Raw genomic sequence first — 22667 nt, forward strand, 5'->3', positions numbered from 1 at the left:
AAACCATCTTTTGAGAGATCTACAAGACCAACAGTATCAAACAATCTAGACAAGACAGGCAAGGACTGGTACAAAGTAAGGAATAACTGACTCTTTACAGAAAGGCACTTAGTGTGTCTAATGTAAAACCTCAAAGCTAGAGCCCTGGCTGGGTAGCTCGGTTGGTTCAGTTAGTTAGAGCATCATCCCAATACACCAAGGTTATGGGTTTGATCCCTGGTCAGGGCACATACAAGAATCAACCACTGAATGCATAAATAAGTGGAACAACAAATCTCTAAATAAATAAATAAATAAATAAATAAATAAATAAATAAATAAATAAATAAATAAATAACTCAAAGCCAGAGCTGTATTTATTGACATATTTTAGTGACATGGCAATATTTAGACTGGAAGTTCTAATTTGATCTTCTCAGAATCGATACAGCTACTATACAAATGCAGTCAAGAACATAGCTGAAAATTTGTGGTGGGGTAAGCGGTTCCACTGGCCAGAACTGCTCGGTAAGTAACCATACCTTTGTTCAGGAAAAAACTTCACAACTCCGGATGCATTTCAGCAATAAGGAAAGAAAAAAAAAAGACTTCTGATAAGTTTTCCTTTTGAAGGAGTAGTCCTTATCAGTTTTTTGATTTTAGGTACACAGGGGTCAGAGACCAAAGACATTCTTAAAGTCTCCAGTCATCTTTCAGCTGAGCTGGTCTTTGAATCCTAAGTAAGAAAAGCCAGCGATCTGCCCCTGGCTTTCAACCCAGAGCTCTGAAGCACATCAGTGGGACATAAAACATATTACTGTGCCATAGCGCATAGAATAAGAAAAATTATTTGATAATCATGGCACGCTTAACCTTAAGTTTCTTGCTCCCAATTTTGTCTACACTATTATTTGCCAAGCATCTATTTTTCTTCTGGCATCCTGTCCAATGGGACGAAGCACTGCTTATTCAATATTCTTCCCACAGACATCTGAAATCATGTTTGAATACTGGAATACAATGGTTACTGATGGACCACTGGGTTAAAAATTCAAGTCGTGCCTGAGAATCTTGTGTCTTGAAATAGGGGTTTGGAACATGTGACCCTTTGGGGGAAGATTACAGTTCATGGAAAAACATAATAATAACAACAGATAGGTCCTAAATGCCAGACCTACACTAAATGCTTTACTTAGATTAACTCAATCCCACAGTAACTCTCATGTACTATTCTTGTTCCCATTGTATAACAAAGGAAATTAATGAATATAAAGGTTAGTGTTATTTAAATTATATTATATTATATTAATGAATATATTATATTTATATTAATTAATATAAATGCCTGGTGTTATTTAAAGATTTTTGAAATTGATTTTTAGAGAGAGAGGAAAGGAGAGGGAGAGAAAGAGAGAGAAACATTGATGCGAGAGTGAAACATCAATTGGCTGCCTCCACAACCCAGGCACGTGGCCCAATGAAGAATCGAACTGGCAACCCTTTGGTGCATGGGACGACGCCCAACCAACTGAGCCACACCGGCTCCCAATGTTAATTAAACATGAACTAGGAACTGAACCCGTGCAGTGTGATTCTAGAGCCCATGTCCTTAACCTCTACACTGGGATATAGCAGGATCTCAGACAAGCATCTCTTGAATATGTTGAGTTCTCCATAATACAAGACAGTTGACACCCAAGGGGTTGTAGTACCAGTGAGTGTGGTTGGAGTTTTATTGGCAGATGGTGGTAGATATTCCATACGTTCCCAGAAACTGGGGCCTATTAGTTAAGTGGGTGTTAGGTTTGGGGGCCATAAAATGATGTGATCGAATTCGATGACTCAAGAAAGTTCCCTTCAGCCCCAAAGTGTTACAACTCAGTGACCTGGTGCAGCACAAACTATAACAGAACATAAAACGTTTCTCAGTGTTGAGGGTCATGGAGGATGACTCTATTTTTAAGAAAACGGAACATCAGCAGTGTGATGCCTACTCCTTCATCCCAATGTAGTGTCAATTTTTAAAAATTAAATGTACAAATATTGTTTCACCGTTTTTAACTTTTAACTTGACATGATTGGAAACACAAAATCCAAGGACCAACATCTTCCTTCCGACTTGGGGAAGATACTGATTTGCTGGAACAAAAGTGAGTGCTTTGTGGGATATCAACTCAATGGGAGACAGCCATGAAAGAAAGTACAGCTATGCAGGTGGAGGGGAAAGCAGGTACCAGGGGGGAAAAAATAGTGGATACAAAACTGCCTCATTAAACACTAGTAGCAGCCCCATGCACTACGCAGGCGTGTGGGCAAGGACTGGAGTGGAGGAAGGAAAAGGGAAACGGCTGCCGTCTCGGAGCTGGGATCCTGCACCCCGCGTCACTGTCCTTCGCTGTGACCCCCGTTGGAAGTGCAGAGGGGTGCAGACGCCCCTCTCAGGGAGGCAGGTGTTCCCCCAGGAGGGCCTGAGGGGCTGAAGGTGAGGATGGACGGAAGGCCTCACCTGTAGTAGTGGGCGCCCCACAGCCCCAGCAGCAGCAGCAGGACCAGCACCACCACGCAGACGGCCACCACCGTGATGCTCCGCTGCCGCCCGCGGCCCGCGTGGCGCAGCTCCCACCATTTCAGGTCCCGGTGCTGACAGCGCTCCCCGACGTAGCCCACGACACAGCTGTGACAACACACACACACACAGAGCGGTCAGCCGGAGCCCCGGGCAGAAACGCTTCTCTTTTTCAGGCCCGATATCCAGCTGCCTCTGCATTTCCAGGCTCGGCTTTTCGGACGCACATGGGAAATCCATGAGGGGTCAGCCTCCGCTCCACACGTCCATGCTGCGTGGACTCCCCCTTTCGTCCCTTTGCCCTGGGATCGATGGGGGGATTTCGCACACGGCCTCTCCCAGGCATCGCAGGGCATTGATTAAAGATCAGTTACTCTTAGGCGGAAATCCTGAGGCGCTGCCTTTAAGACCAACACAAAGCAACTTTGCCCTAGGAGCCAAGCGAGCTTTCGAGCATATGTTTGGCCGGATCGCAATGCAATCTACATCCGGAGGCGGGTGGCATGGGAAAGCAGGGTCCTTCGCTGGAGCCCAGGCCATACAAGAATGTGGACCAGCAAGCACAGCCCCGTCTGCGGAGGAAACAGTTTCCTTTTCCGTCACCACAGGCCCAGAAGGAGAGCTCTCAGGGCCGTTTGCCTACTGTCTTCAAAGGGGAGAAACTAAATGGAGGGGTTTAATCAAACATTCAACCCTTCCCTGCCAGTTCGCCAGTGAAACTCAATAGAATTACCCACCAGCGACTGGCTCGCTGAACCTCAGGAGGGAAGTAAGTGAAACAATGCTGCCATCTACTGGGATTGAGAGCTTCCACAAACTGTGCGGATCGTGCGAGGAATGGCAGTTCTATTTTTTGTTTTATTATTCTTCTCGGGGGGGTGGGGGGGGCGTAAACTTAAAAAATATCCTAGTAAATATTTTGTGATGCTCACTTGGTAGGAATGTCCTCCCCTTGAGCCTGGGCCAGCTATCTATCTATTCATGCAGCCGCCTTATTCCAAAAGGACTCGATGGAATGAAAACAGAGAGAACTGATACCAGACCCCCTGGTAGAAAGGGGCCACATGGAAGAAACATTAGACAAAGCCCCAGAATCTCTTGATGCTGCCCTAGTTCTACCTGGAGTTGGTCACAGGAGCTTTGGTGAGTCACTTTCAGAGATGGGAGGGAAAGGATCTAGCATTTGTTAAGCGCCTTATGTGTTTGACACTGTGCTGGACACTGTTGTTTATTTTTGATGGCCTGTTCCCATTTTACAGATGAGGAAAGTGAGGCTCAAAATGGGGTTATGTAATTTGGGCCAGGTCACTCAGCTAGTGGATGGCAGGTTCCGTTCAAATGGTGGATTTCAAAGCCTATGTTCTTCCTACTATACAAGCCACATGCACGCCTGAAAGCTACTCTAGAACTGGCCAGGCAAGAGACAGCAGGACTATGAAGTGATTCCAGGCTGTCCTGGCATCTGTTTTCGTTCTAGCTATCTTTGGTTATAGACATTAACTATCAAAGCCTAGCACACACTTTTAAACTGTTGGATATTAATGGGCCACACCTCGAGTTCTCTCAGAGATTTTTTAAAAAAATATTTTTATTGATTTTTTACAGAGAGGAAGGGAGAGGGATAGAGAGCTAGAAACATCGATGAGGATGAGAGAGAAACATCGATCAGCTGCCTCCTGCACACCCCCCACTGGGGATGTGCCCGCAACCAAGGTACATGCCCTTGAGCGGAATCAACCCTGGGACCCTTCAGTCCGCAGGCCGACGCTCCATCCACTGAGCCAAACCAGTCAGGGCATCTCAGAGATTTTAAGGTCTCAAGGAATATACCAAGGATTATACATTTCACCATATGGAGGCCATGACAGGCTGCCATATCCGAGCCTCTGTGAGCCTAATAGGACCCAGAGCAGTGAGTCAGCATTCCACAAGTTCACCAGCGTGGGCTGCATACGGCTGGTTCTTTGGGTTATTGAATTCTTCTCTTAAACCAAACAAAAGAGTCCCTGGCCAACTAAGTTTCCATTTCTATGGTCAAATAATTTCAAGAAATTCTAGACTAAGTAAAGGCCAACCAAGCTTTTCACACATTGTGCGGGTGGATCTCGGTCTGAAGAAGACCTTCCTGGAAGGGTGTGGATTGGTTCAAAGCCTAACCAGAATAAGGGAGGACCGTTTCTGAGCTCAGGAAGTTTGGAGTCTTCTGAGGATCTCCAGTCCCGGGATCCTTGGGGGAAGCCCCTGGCATGGAGACCTCAGTCCTCACATCCCTGCACACTGGGCAGCCGGGGATCCCTGTTGTCCATGCAAGGAAAGAGCGCCCTTTATAACCCTGCTCCCAGCGCTGGGAGCACTGTGTGGAATGCTGCTCATGAAGTGTATCTAACAAAAGTTGGACTAGAGCCCTAACCGGTTTGGCTCAGTGGATAGAGCGTCGGCCTGAGGACTGAGGGTCCCAGGTTCGATTCTGGTCAAGGGCATGTACCTTCATTGCGGGCACATCCCCAAGTAGGGGGTTTGCAGGAGGCAGCGCATCGATGCAAGGAAAGAGCGCCCTTTATAACCCTGCTCCCAGCGCTGGGAGCACTGTGTGGAATGCTGCCCATGAAGTGTTTCTAATAAAAGTTGGACTAGAGAGCTCCCAAGAGATGTGTCATTATGGAATTTAAAACCTACAAGGTGATGTCACCGGTCAGGAAGAGGGAAGGGTTGAATGTTTGATTAAACCACAGTTTAATTAAATATAGAATTCAAAAACAAAGTTATGATCCAAATTAATGGGAACTCTTGTCATAGTTTCAATATTGATTTTGATGAAAGGCCCTCAAATATGAGTCTGATCTCCAGTTGGTCCTTTTGTAACAACACATTTTAAAACATTATCAGAGGAATGTGATATTTTCATCAGGATTTAATGGCAGGAAGAAAAGCAATGTGTTAGAGTTTATAAGCCATTTAATTAATTGACACTACCAGGTCCAGATGAACATAACATATTAATTGCAATGCCTAACTCTTCCATACAGTTCATATTATCATAAAGTCTTTTATAAAAACAAAAAAGGACCTAATAAACTAGAACATTTGTTTTCATAATTTCATTATTTGGGATGATAAGAAACCACGAACAAGTAAAACAACTTGATTTTATTGTCAAAATCCAGAATAACTAACACTAGATTTATCTTAGGTTAGAAAATTATTGCGTGCCAATATGCACATGGAAACAGATTTTTATTAGAATTGAGTCATTTTTGCTAATATTCATGAGCATTCTTATTATTTTTGTCAGGCTGAAATGACTTATAATGCAAGGCATCCACTTTGTCACAGAATGAATATAACTTAATCCTTCTAATAATTTAGACTATGTTTCTGCTGATTACCACTGATAAATAATAAAAGCCTTGCTTGGCCAGTGTTGCTCAGTGGTTGAGCATTGACCTATGAACCAGGAGGTCATGGTTCAATTCCCAGTCAAAACCCCATGTGCCCGGGGTTTCAGGTTCGATCCCCAGTAGGGGTCGTGCAGGAAGCAGTCTATCAATAATTCTCTCTCATTGATGTTTCTATCTCTCTCTCCCTCTCCCTCCCTCTCTAAAATCAATAAAAAAAATTTTAAATAATAAAAGCCTTTAAACTTATAGCATCTATTCGTGAGAATCAGAATATTTTATCACTCCTTCCTCAGGCACAGAGAAAATTATCAGTAAGTCAAAAGTCTAGCATTAGGAGGCCTACTTATTTTTCAGAATCCACGGATTCCTTCATATTGCCTTCAAAACATGGAAATAACAAAAAGTAAAAGTGAGATGGAACTAGACATTGTGAGTGTCGCTTTATGAAAGGCCCCACGGGGAAGGTGTTCTGGGTGAGTGCGCAGGAGGGCCGCAGGGTTTCCGGGCCGCAGGTGACACTGCCACTGCGAAACCATCCTGGGGACAAAGAGGGAGTGAACAGCCATCGTGACTCCATCCAGCAGTTGCCATGAAACAACAACAGCGCAAACATCAACTATTAGGAAATTAAGTAAAAAAAAATGCATATATTTCAGCTTTGAGAATGGAAGGCAAGAAGTCCAGTGTGAATATATACAACACTTGTGTAACTTCAAAAACACACCATGGACGCTCTCCATAGATGTGGCCGAAAAGAAATCAACGCTGTAAGCCATTCTCTCACAAACCTAAGTTTTTCAACCAAAACGAGAAGTTTAATTCCCAGACTGTCCCAGTAGTAATATCAAGTTATTTAAGGAAAAGGAAAAATCACCCAATTCCTTAAATGTACATTTAGCACAGGCAGCTGTGGGGGTGGACGGGGTGATATGCAGGGAGAATGCAATACACACACAATGTATAGATGCAGGTTTATCTATGTTTCCCTGATGAAAACCTAATTATAGAAAATGCTCCTCACTACAAATGTTGTAAGTCAGCTGGAAGCTATGGGTTGCAGGGGCACCTCTCTGGGCCACCAGAAAGGCGGCTGTACTTACTTGCATGCGTAGCGGTCCACGGCTTCAATGTACATACACATGCCGCCGTGGAGGCAGTACCCGGAGTGGGACGGGGGGCATTCCGAGTAAACATTTCTCACAGAATGGCGCCCATCCTCCTTGAGATGAGAGGGTGGAGTCGAGTCTAGAAGAATCAAAGATTCTACTTTTATTTTCTGAAGCTAGCAGCATCCTTCAGGTACAAGTAACCACTTCCCATTATGAAAGACCTACATCCATCAGTGTCCGCTTTCGCTAACCAACAGAAACCCAAAGAGGATTTTCACTTTGAGGAAGAAAAGACAAAAAGCAAAAATAGCATTCAGTGTTTTGCACGAGCCCTTAGCGAGCCAGAAGCACCCCAGCAGCGGGAGTGGCCACGCTCCTTCCCCAGGAGCCACACTGAGCACCTCAGCATCAAGCTGCCATAGCCTTGAACTGTCTGTGAGCATCAGTGCTTGTCTCCCTTTATTCTGTGCACCTGTTAGCAAGGTGTGTTCTAAGGTATCAGAAAAGCCTACAAGCTCCCGAGGATGTGACTGGATATAATTAAGTGCATTAGGTTTGTAGTGTGTGTATATATTTTTTGTTATTATTATTTTTTTCAAATATATTTTATTGATTTTTTACAGAGAAGAAGGGAGAGGAATAGAGAGTCAGAAACATTGATGAGAGAGAAACATCGATCAGCTGCCTCCTGCACACTCTCCACTGGGGATGTGCCCGCAACCGAGGTACATGCCCTTGATGGGAATCGAACCCCGGACCCCTCAGTCCACAGGCTGACGCTCTATCCACTGAGCCAAACTGGTTAGGGCTATTCTCATCGATGTTTCTAACTCTCTATCTCTCTCCCTTCCTCTCTGTAAAAAATCAATAAAATATATTAAAAAAATTAATGGTAGCAATTGCTCTTTCACTTTGCTTCACTTTAGCATTTGAGTGTCAGGGGAAACCTGGATCAGTGTCAGGAACTAGTTTCTGTGAACAATTTGTGAAACAGCGCCTTTTAGTGACAGTGGAACTACCAAAGCAACAATAGTTTCACTTTCCTAACCAGACTTTCTGTTATTCGCCACGAAGAGGCCCATTCTTTCTTTAGGTTCAGTATTTTTTGACATAAAGCATATTGGAGGCAAGTAAGAGAATGGTCAATCCTAAGACACCGAATGAATGCAGAGTCACTGATCTCATTATAAAAGCACATCTGTCATCCACAAACACACACATGTAAAATGACGACTAGCTCTAAGAGGGTCTCGCTGAACCACAGTATCTATTTATGGCTTATAAACCACCCACCCATACACAGTCCATGACCCCTGCTGTCCTGGGAGTCTCAAAAATTTCTCCCATGCAATGATTTCTTCTAAAAACTATTTCACTTTCAGGGGGGAACCTCAGAGACAAGACTAGTCCCGCTGAGAGAAAAGAAATGCTACCACACATAGGAAATGCCAACGTGGTAAAGTCCTTTCCCTGAATGGTTCACTGCTCTTTAAAAGGAAAACATGAGGGTGTGTAGTTGACTCTGTAAATATTAGCAATCTTCCAATACCTTTAAGAAGAGCAAACTATTTGAGAAAATAAATTGTTAGAAAAAACAGACACTCAAGCAAGCCAGGACTTTCCTCTCTTAGGATGCATTCTGGTTGCAGCGCGGAGCTGGATAAATAGCCGTCGGGGGTAACTAGTAAAGGGGACGAGTCTGATCCCGCCCCCGGAGCTCGGAGGCCAGCCCCCTGCTGGGGTGTAATGGTGAGAAGAGGCTGGGTTATGGGGAGAGGGTTCAGGAAGCAGGAGTTGACTATTATGAACATTTTTTTTAAAAAAAAGGAGAAAAAAAGAGCTGGAATTCTAATCAGATCAAGAAATACTAACTTTTTAAAGTAAAATGTTAAAATCCTTGAAAGTGACTCAAAATTCGAAAGGTCCAGACATCCTCCTCAACCTGCCCGGCCCTGCGGTCCCCCCAGCAGCCCGAGAAACTGACACCACAAACCGGGGCATTTGCTGCAGTTAAAGAGAGCCGCCTGTGTTGCCTCCTTCACTGAACTGTGAGTAATGAAGACGGATTTATCCCAGATGCTATCAAAATTAAGAAACAGACCATTGCGCATTCTCAAGCCCAGCATCAACCTAATCAGGAAAGCAAACCGGACAGCCTGTTGGAACCAAATGCTTTCTGGAATCTCAAATGCAAACACACTGGGGTACAGAACTTTCCCAGTCAAGCTCCTCCCCTTGGATCTAGATAACCCACCAACCTACCGGGGCAAATCCGCCGGGGTTCAGACAGGCTGCTGGCACACAGGCAGGTGTAGTTTCCCTCTGTGTTTGTACAGGTGGAATTTTCCCCACAGGTGTGCACGCCCAGTTCGCACTCGTCAATATCTGCCGGGAAAGGGGGAGTAAGGATAATGGGGTGAGGAGGAGGAAAGCAGGTCAGACAATGGGAAAACCCAACATTCGAGGAGAGTATCTTCGAGTTTGATCGTGCGGCACGATCTCAGAGCTCTGCACGTCGTCAGATCCAAAATATTTCATCATGAACGTTGGCGAGAGAGATGAGCAGGGTCGCTGGGCTGCAAGCAGTTCAGGGGAACTTCTACATACGGCTGGCGTTTTCCTACTGCTTGGAGGGAAAGGGAATTTCCCAACACAGGTAGCTCAGTGGGAAAGCTGGAGATTGGGAAGTGATCTCTAGACAAGCATTTAGAAGGTCAGCTCACACCAAAGAAAACATTGCTGGCTTTTTAACATAAACGTAAACTAAGTCATCACTTTCTGTCCCAGCTACCCACCTTCTCCTTTCTCGGTTACCACCCTATCACGCAGGTCCCTCCTCTCTATACGAAGAGCCTGATTACATCTCCTGCATCCTGCCCTCTCTGCCCCACCCCCAAGCACCAGTGCCAGGCTAATCTTCCCGAACCACGTCTCCCATCCCTGCACCACGTGATTCCAATGCTGCCCAATATGGTAGCCATTGCCTAGGGGAGTGCTGGGCACCCGGACCACGGCCAGTCCACGTGGGGCTGTGCGTGTGAAACACATGCCAGATTCTGAAGACTTAATACCCAAATGAGAAAGAACGTAAAATTACCGTAATAATTTTTGTATTGATTATATATTAAAATGTTAATATAATCGCTTCTCAGCCTTTTGGCTAAGGTCAAGTGTAGTATCTGTTCTTATCAGTTTAAAATGTTAATATTTTGGATATGTTGGAATAAATAAAATATATTTTAAATTAATCTCACCTGTTTATTTGTACTTTTCCTAATGTGGCTACTAGAAAATTTTAAATTATATATGTGACTGACATTATGTTTCTATTGACAGTGCTGGTCTAGAGAAATAAAACCCCAATGACTAACCCTCAGATTCTCATCTTCCACAAATGTAACCCAAGGCACCGGTTAGTAACTGAACTGTATCCCCCAAAATTCACAGGTTGAATCCCTAACTCCCATGGTGACTATATTTGGAGAAAGGGCCTAAGGGAAGTAATTAAGGTTAAATGAGGTCGTAAGAATGGGGCCCTGATCCAATAGGATCGATGTCATTATAAGAGGAAGAGACATCAGTGCTCGCTCTCTCTCTCTCTCTCTCTCTCTCTCCCTCCCTCTCTTGCTCCCCCCTCTCTACATGAGCCACAGAGAAGTGTGTGTGTGTGTGTGTGTGTGTGTGTGTGTGTGTGTGTGTGTGTGTGTGCTGCAAGAAGGCAGCGTCTGTAAGCCGGGGAGAGCCCTCACCAAGAACCGAATGAGCTGGCACCTTGATCTGGGACACCTAGCCTCCAGAACTGTGAGAAAATAAATGTCTTGTTTAGGCCACCCAGTCTGCACAGCAGACAAGGACACTACCTTAACCAGCCTCGGTTTCTGCTTTCTCTCACATGCAACCTACAGGCAGTGCTCAATGAGGCTACTTTCTACCCCTTCACGTTTCTGCCTAGCAAAAATTCACGCCTGCAAAATAATCCTTCCTCTAAGAAGTCTTCCCCCAAACCTGCAACAGGTATTTCTCCCAGTTCTGAGCTTCCACTGCAGTTTTCACTTCTCTTATGATGCTTGACTTTCTTCACCACTCGTCACAGCTGTGTTTCTCTTAGATCATTCTCCTTGCAAGCAAGGACTGCCTTTATCACCGTGGTATTCCCCCCAGTTCCTAGTGCTGCGCCGCTGTACTAACAGAGGCCCATTAAATATCTGTCCCATTGAATCACGATCCTGAATGGCTCAAATTGAGCCTTTTTATTTTTTTATATATATTGTATTGATTTTTTACAGAGAGGAAGGGAGAAGGATAGAGAGTTAAGAAACATCTATGAGAGAGAAACATCGATCAGCTGCCTCCTGCACAGCCCCTACTGGGGATGTGCCCGCAATCAAGGTACATGCCCTTGACCGGAATCGAACCTGGGACCCTTCAGTCTGCAGGCTAATGCTCTATCCACTGAACCAAACTGGTTAAGGCTCAAATTGAGTCTTTTTAAAAACTGACTTCCTGTTACTATTTCTATGAGCTATCACCCTGAGATTAACAAAGATAGACTTTTGGCCAAGAAGCACAGTTACTCTTTACAATAAGAATAACAACTCTTTTATATAGCAGTGTATCTATTCTTTTATATAGCACTGTATCTATATCTATATCTATATCTATATCTATATCTATATCTATATATCTGGAGAGGGAGGGAAGGAGGAGATGGAAGATGAGAGGGAGAGGGAAAGGGTAGGAGCCAGCTCACTGCTTCTATGGGGCAGGCTGGGCCCTTCCTTTCTCTTCAAAGTAAATTAAATATACAGCCTGTTTGTCTAAATTATCTATGAGCCAGCTTAATTAGAGCAGTGACATTTTCCTGACTGACAGCCAAATATGTGCTCAAAATAGCACTTACAGATGTCTGTGAACTCCACAAAACTAATCTGATAAAGGTCTGATTTAAATCAGCCAGATCCTGGAAGATGAATGATATTTCATCTTTAATCTCAACATATAGGAGAAAGCAGGACCATTTTAGTTTCTTACCAGGGTATCTGCCCCTCGCTGTAAAAAGATTTTTATGTTTTCAGCAGGAAAATAAAATACTCAGAGACATTTTGCAGCCCCGTACAACCTTAGACACCCACTTCACTGGGTGCGAGGGCTGCAGGCAGGCCTTCACTTGCTCGGTGATGCTGCGCTTCTGACACTTGGCATGGGACAAGACAGCCACTGCGTGAACTCCCCTCCAACAAGCCACACCCAGACCTTGGCAGAGGATGGTGGTTATGAAAGAGGTTTAATCGTTCCTTATTTGTGTCTAAATGCCAGTGGTTTGAGTCTTTCATCTATTATCAAGAGCCACCGAAGAGCCCTTTTCACAGAACCACACCTCTTTTCCTTTACACACACACACACACACACACACACTAAAACCTATATCTGCAGTTCACAGCTGATCCATTGCCAAATTTGGTGACAAAGAAAATGTTCAATTCCACCCAGGATGGCTCAAGGAATGGAGTATTATTATTTTTTATAATATTTTGATTGCTTTTTTTTTCTTTAGAGAGAGAGAGAGAGAGAGGAAGGGAGAGGGAAAGAGAAAGAGAAACATTGATGTGAAAATGGAACATCGATCAGCTGCCTCCTGCATGCCCCATACTGAAATTGAACCCACAATCTGAGCACATGCACCCCCTACCAAAATTGAACCAGCAACCCCTCAGTGCACTGGATGACAGCGAACCAAGCCACACTGGCCGGGGATCAAGGTATGCAGTATTGAAGAGGCCCTGGCGTCACTCGAACCCAGACAAAAGAACTAGAAAGGCAGAGGGGCGAATGGCCTCTCCTGGGTGCTGTTGCTGACTAGTGCAAGAACAGTACACGGGCACAAGCTTGACTATGCACCAAGAACTGAAAGATGTCCGTTTGAACAGGCCACACAACTCCTTTTAGTCTTAACATGTACGTCACCCAGTTATATCCTGCCTTTTCTTGGCCCACCACACCCAGAGCATTCCATGGTTCTCCGAGGCCTGCCTCCGCCCACCCACCTGAGCACACAAACTCTTACCAAGACAGTGAGTCCCATTTCCTTGGTAGCCTTCTGAGCACGTGCAAACATAGCTGCCTTCTGTATTGATGCACTTGGAGGAGGGGTGCGGGCAAACCGCGATACCCATCTCACATTCATCCATATCTGTGGGCAAATGATGAACTAATGAAACACATAGGCCTTTCTAGGTTAAATGAGGATACGAGGAAAGAATAAGTATAGTCTTAAATATGATCATTCAGTTGTTTACAGAGACTGCAAATGCAATGCAAACCCAGAAAGCTCATGTCTCAGTCGATTTTTACAGATCCCTCACATGTCTGATGAGCTACATATGTGTAAGTAAGTCACTTCGTGCCAGAGTTTCAGGCCATAAGGACTGAGACTTTTTACAGTTATCGCTAACTTAATAATATTGAGGCAATCAATGTAAAATAGAAGCCGATCCATCACAGTCTATTTATTAAACTAAAACATATGACCTAAGCTTTTGGAGGAAAAAAGGCTGTGTTTTTATTGCAATTGTTGGTTTTATAAATTTGACTTGAACTCAAATTCATACTTCTGAACTAATTATACATTCTTCTCCTTAATGTCAACTCCATATATAATGTAATTTTAACATAAACTCAATGTAATGTAACAACACACTATGTTTCATAATTCTATACATGCCACCCATTATCTTCTTTGTTGTTGTTGTTGTTGGTTAAAGTATTACATATGTCTCCCCCACCACCCCAACTCCCACCCCCGAGGGCAAGCCCATTATCTTTTTAGCTAATACCAAATAATTTATTCCATCCTGCTGATTACGTAAGTCCTTCAGGAGATTTTTGAACCCATTTGATCTGAGAGAATGTTTCTGGTTCACTATTTTCCACAGTTATGTACATTGACCGTCACTCTTACCAGAACATACTTTTCCATCCCCAGCAAATCCTCTCAAACACCGGCACGTGGCAACCTCTTCCTCCGAGACGCACCGAGAGTGCGGACCACATCCCACGGGACTACAGTCATCTTCATCTGCAAAGAGCGAGAACCCCATCAGATTGTTTCCATACCTCAGAGGTGACAATGGGCTTTCATGTTCTGGGTTCTACTGAACACTCCAGTGTGCCCTCTTCCAAGTTCTGGGACAGGTTATTCTCCAAATAGAAACACTGCTGACCTGGAAGTTATATCCATCTTAAAGGGCTCACACGCCTTATGTTCTCATTTACATGCTCTCAACAAATCTTTAGTCCTAAAGAACTGTTTGGTGTTCAAACAGCCCTGCATGAACTTATTTACAATTTTTAAAAGCATTTAAAGTTTGAATTATAACATTTCTAGGAGTAAATGGACTCAAGTTTCAGAAGGTTTATAGCTTATTTGAGAATTCCCAACCATAATGACATACAAAAGAGGTCAATATGTTCTTATCCCTCAAAGACACACAGTGTAATATATAGCAAGTAGCTCTGTGTACTAACATGGCAAAGAGATTCAATCATAAAGATTTAGTGTTGATTTACTAAAATTACATTTCATATATAATAGAATATGTATGTTTATTATCAAGATTTATGCAGAGACTTGCAAACCTCAAGGCACTTTTACAAAGTCATGAACCATATAAACTAAATGCTGTAAATGGATCATTTCATTTCATACTCCATTAAATGCAAATGCCCCAGGGGACAGAGTTGCATGCTGAGCCATAAACATGAGTAAGTCCCCCCCCTACCCCCCTGCCCTTTAACTACTATATAATCACTCTCCAAATGCCTCCTCCCTTTTGGAGTTGGGGGGATCTGACATACCACAGTAGGATATAAACTGTCATCTGTCTATTCACTAGTAAGTTTGCTCATCTGAGTATAGAAGAGGTCAAACGTGCCCATAAATTTAAAGAAAGTTAAATGATCAAAGTAGGATTTGATGCCATGTGAACGCAGACTTGGGTAATTGTGTTTGATTTGCTTAGCTATTTCAGTAAGATTTCTCTTGTGGGAAAACATACCTTTCAGGCTTGCCTGATAATGTGTCACTCCTGACTCTTAAAGATGGATAACTTCAGACTAAATCAATTACCCATTTGATTCGGCATTTATCTGGAGGACTAGCTTCCAAATCACAAGGCTGTTCAGAGTGTGTGGTGGACAGTATTCAATTACTCAAGACATTTTAAATCACTTGCACAATTATCTTAAATTAGAATCTGATTCAGGATTTATTTGGTAACTTGCAAACCCTAAGGTTGCTTTGCACAATAAAAAGCAATGGATGTGCAATTGTGGGAGGGATGGGCTATAGCCAAAGTTCTTTCTACCATAAACTAGCTCTGGAAAGAAGGAATGCCTGGGTTTTGCAATCCTCTTCTCTAAAATACAAGTGACAATTTCTGTCCAGTCTACTTTACATGATTGTTGAATGTACTTGGAGAAAAAGTGATCTTTAAAACTCCTTTGAGAATTATAAAATATTATGCATATCTAAATAAGGATGATAAGGAAGAAGCATGCTGTGACAGCCTGAATCACAATTTGCCTTACCACACTAGAGAAGATTCTGGGGCCTGTTGGTAAAATTAATAATTTCATTCAAAAGTACCTAATGCATACCGGATCCTAATGAGAGCCAAAAATACAGTGGTGGGGAATATAGACAAGGACTCTGCTTTCTTATATAATTAACTAGAGGCCCAGTGCACAAAATCGCAATCCAGAACCACTGGCTCCTAACCATGCACCTGCCTGCCTGTCTGAGGCCCCTAACTGATCCCCTGCCAGCCTGATCCCCCTAACTGCTTTCTCCTCTGGCCTGATCCCCCTAGCTGCCTAACTGCTCTCCCCTGCCAGCTTGATTCCCCTAACTGCTCTTCCCTGCTGCCCTGATTGCCCTAACTGCCTATCTTCTCTCCTCTCCTGGCCTGATCCCCCTAACTGCCTATATGCACTCCCTTCCTCTCCACGCCCTTCGGACCCCAGTGCAGGCATGCGAAGAGCTCTCCGCCGCAGCCCTGCCCCCACCCTGATTGGTCGTTATGTGAAGGCATCCCAACCAATTTGCATATTCCTCTATTATTAGTATAGATTATTTAAGTACAGGTATGGTAAGCACTCTTCATAAAATAATCCTTAGTTCTAAGAGAACTGAAGTGGTTCTCACCTGCATCAGGAGACTAGGAAAGGCTTTCTGAGCAAGGGCATATAAAGCTGAGGTCTGGCTGGGCCAGCATGACTCAGTGGTTGAGTCAAGAGGTCCCAGTTCAACTCCCAGTCAGGGCACATGCCTGGGTTGTGGGCTTGATTACCAGTGGGGGGCATGCAGGAGGCAGCCAATCAATGATTCTCTCTCATCATTGATGCTTCTATCTCTCTCTCCCTCTCCTTTCCTCTCTGAAATCAATAAAAAAATTTAAAAATAAATACATTTAAAAAAAAAAGCTGAGGTCTGAAGGATTTGCAGGACTTGGAAGGATTAGAAAGAGCACCGTGGGCCAAGAACACAGCACCTGCATTCTACCGGTAAGACCAGGGTAACTGAAGCAGGCCACAGAAAGCCGAGGACAGAAGGGCACACATCTTGGTTGGTGAAGCGTGTAAGGGTTAGTTTATCTAAGGGCCCAACAGGCCACATTACGAATTTTAAATTTTATTCATGAACTAGAATCATTCATAATTTTAGTAGATTTGACAATGAAATTTTTATGATTGAGTCTCTTTGTCATATTATACACAGATCAACTGGCTACAAATCAATGCGTGTCTTTGGGGAATAAAAATATATTGACCTAAAATCCAACATAGAGTTTTCAAGCTCTTTTTAGTATAGAAACTTTTTTGAAATGAAATCTCACTCATAAATAAGACCCCTCAGCCTAACACAGGTAGAACTACAATTTTATAAGCAAAGACAAAATAGAACACAATCCAAGTATGAAAAGATTAGGTCATTTTAACCAAGACAATCAATTCCATCTATTCTACACAAGGCACAGTATTGTCTCCAGATGAGAGCCAAACACAGCCTATGATATATACATTCCAAATATTTGGCCATTTCATCACTCTTCCATTTCAACCCATGTGCCTAAATTACTGTCATTTATCTTGATCTTTAAGTCCCCCAAACATTAGTCTTTCAAAATATACTCTATGAACCTCTAGGGATCCCAAGTGACTTTGAAAGTTTCTCGATACTGTTCATATTTATATTGTTTTATTCCATCACATTGTTTGTCTCCACATCAGACCATGATCTTGGAGACTGGGGCTATATTTATCTCATCATGGCAACCAGCACTTAGCATGATGTGTGACAAATAAATAGTTATTAAATGAATAATATTCCTAATGCGACAATGTTTTCCAGTTCTCATTTTCTTGACATGAATTAATTATTTGGTCATAATTTTTTAAAATCTTTGGTCAAGTCACTAACTCATATATCTTAGTCTCAGTTTTTATATCTGTAAGATGATGTGCTGTGGTAAGTATCAAATTGGAGGATAAAGTGCCTGGTAAACTCTAAAGCTCCATATAAATTATCATTGCTAAAAATATCCACCTCTTGTATTAAAAAATCACACTGATAAGTTCTTATGAGGAGGGATAAGACTTATACATTAACAAATTAGTGTGCAGATCATAAAAGTTGGACAAGCACTTTGTTAAGTGTAATGTCCTACTGTGGAGTTTCCAAACATATTTTAAGTCACAGACACTGTTAAAATCTTACTCAGCTGCACTGATTGAAGGGCAGAGACCTAGCCTGAGAAGGTGTGGGGTTTGCAGAAGACCTAGGGCTGAGCTAAATCCAATTTGAAAACCACTGGTCTCATGAGTGAATACAGAATATAAAAGAATTATGTTCCCTAAAGTTGTTAAATACTGAACAAATAACTTAGCAATTTGGTGATAAATGTGCCATATAGAAGGAAAATTCTAATAGTTGCTATTTGTGGACTTTCTGGAGCAGCTGAAGCAAATGACCTATATTTTCTTATCAATTACTATCTACTTTCACACTAATGGAAGTACAGCTAGATGGGCCAAATATCAAAAATACAAGGTGTGGGGATACACTCAAATCTGTTCTGTCTTATTTTTCACCCTTGTTTCCAAGTTAGATTTCTTCCAAGAAGGTTCAGTGCAGAGTCTCAATGAATAAAGTTCATGTCCAGTCTAATATGGGGTCCAAAGTTGGAGTCCAAAGTTGGGCTTCACTAGTTTTGTGTAGATTTAGCCAACATTAAGTTAGAGGATAATTCAGAATTTTAATTGGTAGGATGGAAATTGTCGGGACCAAAGCTGTACTGGAGGATTTATTATTCATACCTGACACCATGATTTCAGCCACCAGCATATGTTGAGATTCTGTGATGTTATCTTCAAATCCTCGACTGCTGGATAAGATGCCCGATGGCATTACTTGATTACTTAGATCTGCGTTGCTACCTATTGGAGGTCAACAGATATAATTAATTTATCTTTTATGATTCAAAAAATGTTGTATTTAATTTATATTTATGGCTCTTTTTTGGGTGTGAATTCAGATTCATTCTTACAGTAAGAGCATTCAAGGAAACTATCAGGGTCTTGGTGACTTAGAAAACCTCACCTGCTATACCACACCATCCCAGCTTTACTCCATGCAACTGATGGTTGAGGAAAAGGAGGCAGTGGGGGTGAAAGACAGGACATTTTTAGGTATTGGCAAAAAACCAATAAGAGTGAAATACTACAATCCTTATAAATATACTCAACCAATAATCATAGACTGTCATTACAAGGGAAAATTAGTGGTCTGATCTCCCCAACCTGACTTCCATATGCACTCCTCCTTTAGGCTGTTTCAAGACTTATTTTTGCCTGATTTTTTATTTAGAAATGTGGAGGAGCATAAATAAGCCATAATTTAATATAGGCATAGGACCCATACAACCTCCGAGACATGGAAAAATTGGATCCCCTAAAACACCAAATACTCTCTCTAAGTATGGTGCATGGATCCCTGAGGTTCCATTGCATGGAGTCTATAAGGTCAAGCTATTTTTATAAAAGGCAGATAACACTGATGTTTTCTGTCTTTTTTCACTGTGTCTACATTGATACTGATGGGCAAAAGTAATGATGGGTGGAATTCAGTGCCTTAGCATGAATCAAGGCCATGGCATCAAACTCTACTAGTGCTCATGTTCTTCACTGCCACATACACTCACACACACACTCACACACACACTCACACACACACACACACACACACACATGCATACATTTCACTTTCACTTAAGAAGATCCATGATAAAGAGTAAGAATGATTAATTTTTAAACATCTCGACCATGGAATATTTGGCTCTTTGATATTCTGTATAATAAAATGGAAAGTACACATAAAACACTCTGTTATCTGTGAAAATACTGAATTATGATGGTTGTCTGAAGGAAAATCACTTGTATGTTCTTTGAGTTGCAAGTTGAAACTAGCCTCTTTTTTCACTGAGCATAATTTTCACTCAAAAGAATGACTGATAAACTATGTTATTAACACTTAAAGGTTTGGCAAGCATTTTTTGAGAAATGAATTAAGTGAGCTTGCCACTTCAAGGGAAACAACTCGCAGTACTTGTTGCCAATAATAAAATTTGAGCTCTCAAGTGAAAAGTAGAATTATAGAAAATGTTTTCATCTACCATGAGCTTGACAAAAATCTCGATACTCAAAGACTTTTCTGAGGAGTTTGAAGATAATAATAAATTAATGTGATTTCTGTATATTAATATGACAATTGGAAGGCCTGCATAACTCAACCATATTTTCAAATGACCAAAACATGATGCTAATAAACCATGCAAGGTAAAATAGAGCCACTCAAAGCACAAAATAGACCCCTGGATTTTAATGTGTCAGAAGGCAAAAAGTTCATTGATATGGTTTCAGATTCCACATTGCAACTAAACTCTAAGAAACTACCAACTGTAAAGTTCTGACATAGTATCAAATAAAAAATACAAAAAAGGGCATCTGAGAAAGCTATGTATTCCCCCTTTTCTAACTCTATGTCTCTGTGAGACCAAATTTTCTTCATGTGCTTCAACCAAAACAACACAGTAACAAATTTAACCTACAAGCAGATATGAGAATCCAGCTGCCCTCCACTAAATCAGACATTAAAGATATAAAGGAAAAATCAATGCCGTTCTTCTTACTGCATATTTTTGTTTGGAAAAATACAATTATTTCAGCTCAGCTGGTGTGGATCAGTGGTTGAGCGCTGACTTATGAACCAGGAGGTCACAGTTTGATTCCCAATCAGGGCACATGCCTGGATTGCAGGCTCAATCTCCAGTTGGGGGCATGCAGGAGGTAGCCAATCAATGATTCTCTCTCATCATTGATATCTCTATCTCTCTCTCCCTCTCCCTTCCTCTATATATTAATTTTATATAATTATAAAAGTATATAATTATTTCATTTATTTCCTTTAATTATGTTATGTTCATATATAATGGAGTATTAGTATAATTTTAATATAAATATTTTTAGAATCTTTTAGTTTTAATTTCTAATATAAATATGGATAGATATAACTTACATAAACAAAAACTCTTTGCAGTTCTGTTATTTTTAAGAATGTAAAGGACACCTGAAACTAAAAATATTGAGAACTGTTGTCCTAAGACAACAATGAATAGAAAGTTCTGAAAATCCAAAATATCTAATTCTAGTTCATGGATAGATTGATCCATTTATTTGCTGTCAATCTGTCATCTACCTTACACCATGCCTATTAGACGAATACAAATTTTTTTAAAAAATATTTTAAATAAAAGGTAAATTCTCTTTGGTACAAAGATATCAAGAGATATATCCAAATATACTAAAATTGCTTAGATGTGCAGTCAAGAAAAGGAAGTCAGGACTACTGACACATCACACTGGACCCGCTCTTCCTCCTCCTCAAAGTCATAGTTAGTTTTTAAAAACATGATCACAGCCTTCTCAGGTTGGATTCCTCATGCTTGCTTGAGGAAATATTATTTATTAGAAAAGACTTTGACTTCTATCTTAACACCAATCACGTGGCAGAGGGGTTGTGTATGACCACCTCCAACATTGAGGCCATAAAACTTCTAAACAAAATATCTCTGAACATTAATTGAGGTGGTAAAATACTGGCATTTATTTCTAAACTTGGGCTACTCCACCATAAAGAGGGGGTTGGAGGATTGGACTTCGAATACTTTCTTTTGTTCACTAAGTTTACAACGAGAGGAGATCAATTCAATTTAGTCTTTAATAAGAAGCCCAGACTCATCAGAGGAAGAAAAACAAAAAACAAAAAACACTTGGCCTCCCTGAAAGCAGAGGGGCTTTTCATTATACAAAATATTAAAACTCAGCAAAAGCATAGGGTTTAGTGTAGAACAGAACTGTATCCCTGAGCCAAGGTAGGATGATTTAGCACATAATTTATTACATTACCTGCCGATATCTGATGAACATTTAGAGCCAGACACTTCTTCCCACCTGGGGCTTTCACAAAACCTTCACGACATGAACACCGAGCAATTCCAAACTTCTCTTTGCAAATATGCTCACAGCCTCCATTTTGGAATAAGCAGGGATCCGCTCCTAGTGGGGGAAAGAGCTGCATTCACAGATGGGCTTGGAGATCAAAAGGGCACATTGATACAAATCACAGTGTACAGTTCAGGGGAGAGAAACTCGGTGTCTCCAAATGGAGCCTGTAGTAAGGGCTATTTCAGAAGCGCTCCTATAAGGAGCTCAGTTTAGCTCAAAACGTTATTACCTTATGAGTTACTTATTGAGGATAACCAGTACTGTTGTCTGAGAAGCTCTTTAGAAAGATGATATTCCTATTTCCTACCCCATGATCTAGTCAAATGGACACAAGGCAGCTCAGAAAGAAGAGTTGCTGTAGGCCACTAGGTGCCTTTTCTATCTGCTCACTCCCTGGCACGCTCAGGGCGTGGAGAAAGGCCCCAACGTAGACAGAAGCTTCCCCTGTAGGTGGTTAAACTGTCCCTCTCCCACCCTCATCCTCAGTGCCTTTAACCCAAGAATCTTTTAAAAAGACAAGATAGGTAAAAGCTGTCTAGGAGGGCGAGGAATGGGACTGAAAGAATAAAGCCCAAATTCACTACCAGGCTGTCTTAGTTTAAACAAAATCCAAATCTCGGGAAATCTCAACATCGACCTGGATTAGTGAGAATTGCAACATCCACCCTCCTCCCCTGCCATCCAACAATGAAAATAGTTGCAGGTTCCAGCCAAAGAAAGACTGTGTAACATGTCCAGTGTACCTGGTTTTGCCAATGGATGAACTACAACCAGTGATGAGGGCTTCAGCATGCTGCCTCGGAGACGTACCCTATTTTTGCCAGTCCTCTTGTGCACCCTTATTACCGATGGCATGGTCCAGTCGGAGAGCCACACGTGATCCTCAAACACAGCCACAGCAAACGGGTGACCTGGAAGCAGTCCCAGTGCATTACATACGTCTTGTCTTTGCCATGAATATTTTTTAAAGAATAAGGCTTGAAACATACACATGAT

At 42.0% G+C, this 22667-nt stretch overlaps 1 protein-coding gene and 1 pseudogene across 1 annotated transcript in view; one reads left to right on the top strand and one right to left on the bottom strand.

The window, feature by feature from the left end:
* EGF (epidermal growth factor) overlaps window positions 1-22667 on the bottom strand; it is an 82986-nt gene that overhangs the window by 8107 nt on the left and 52212 nt on the right. Inside the window, exons 14-21 of the mRNA XM_014447088.2 lie at window positions 22415-22582; window positions 21573-21722; window positions 18426-18545; window positions 14011-14127; window positions 13117-13242; window positions 9315-9437; window positions 7044-7188; window positions 2486-2653 (exon numbers count right to left, since the gene is read on the bottom strand). Coding sequence (XP_014302574.1) covers window positions 2486-2653; window positions 7044-7188; window positions 9315-9437; window positions 13117-13242; window positions 14011-14127; window positions 18426-18545; window positions 21573-21722; window positions 22415-22582 — 1117 coding nt within the window. The remainder of the gene's footprint in view (window positions 1-2485; window positions 2654-7043; window positions 7189-9314; window positions 9438-13116; window positions 13243-14010; window positions 14128-18425; window positions 18546-21572; window positions 21723-22414; window positions 22583-22667) is intronic.
* LOC111823678 lies at window positions 10193-10311 on the top strand (annotated as a pseudogene).

This window comes from Myotis lucifugus, unplaced genomic scaffold (assembly GCF_000147115.1).
Source record: "Myotis lucifugus unplaced genomic scaffold, Myoluc2.0 scaffold_611, whole genome shotgun sequence".
In the NCBI taxonomy this organism is placed as follows: domain Eukaryota; kingdom Metazoa; phylum Chordata; class Mammalia; order Chiroptera; family Vespertilionidae; genus Myotis; species Myotis lucifugus.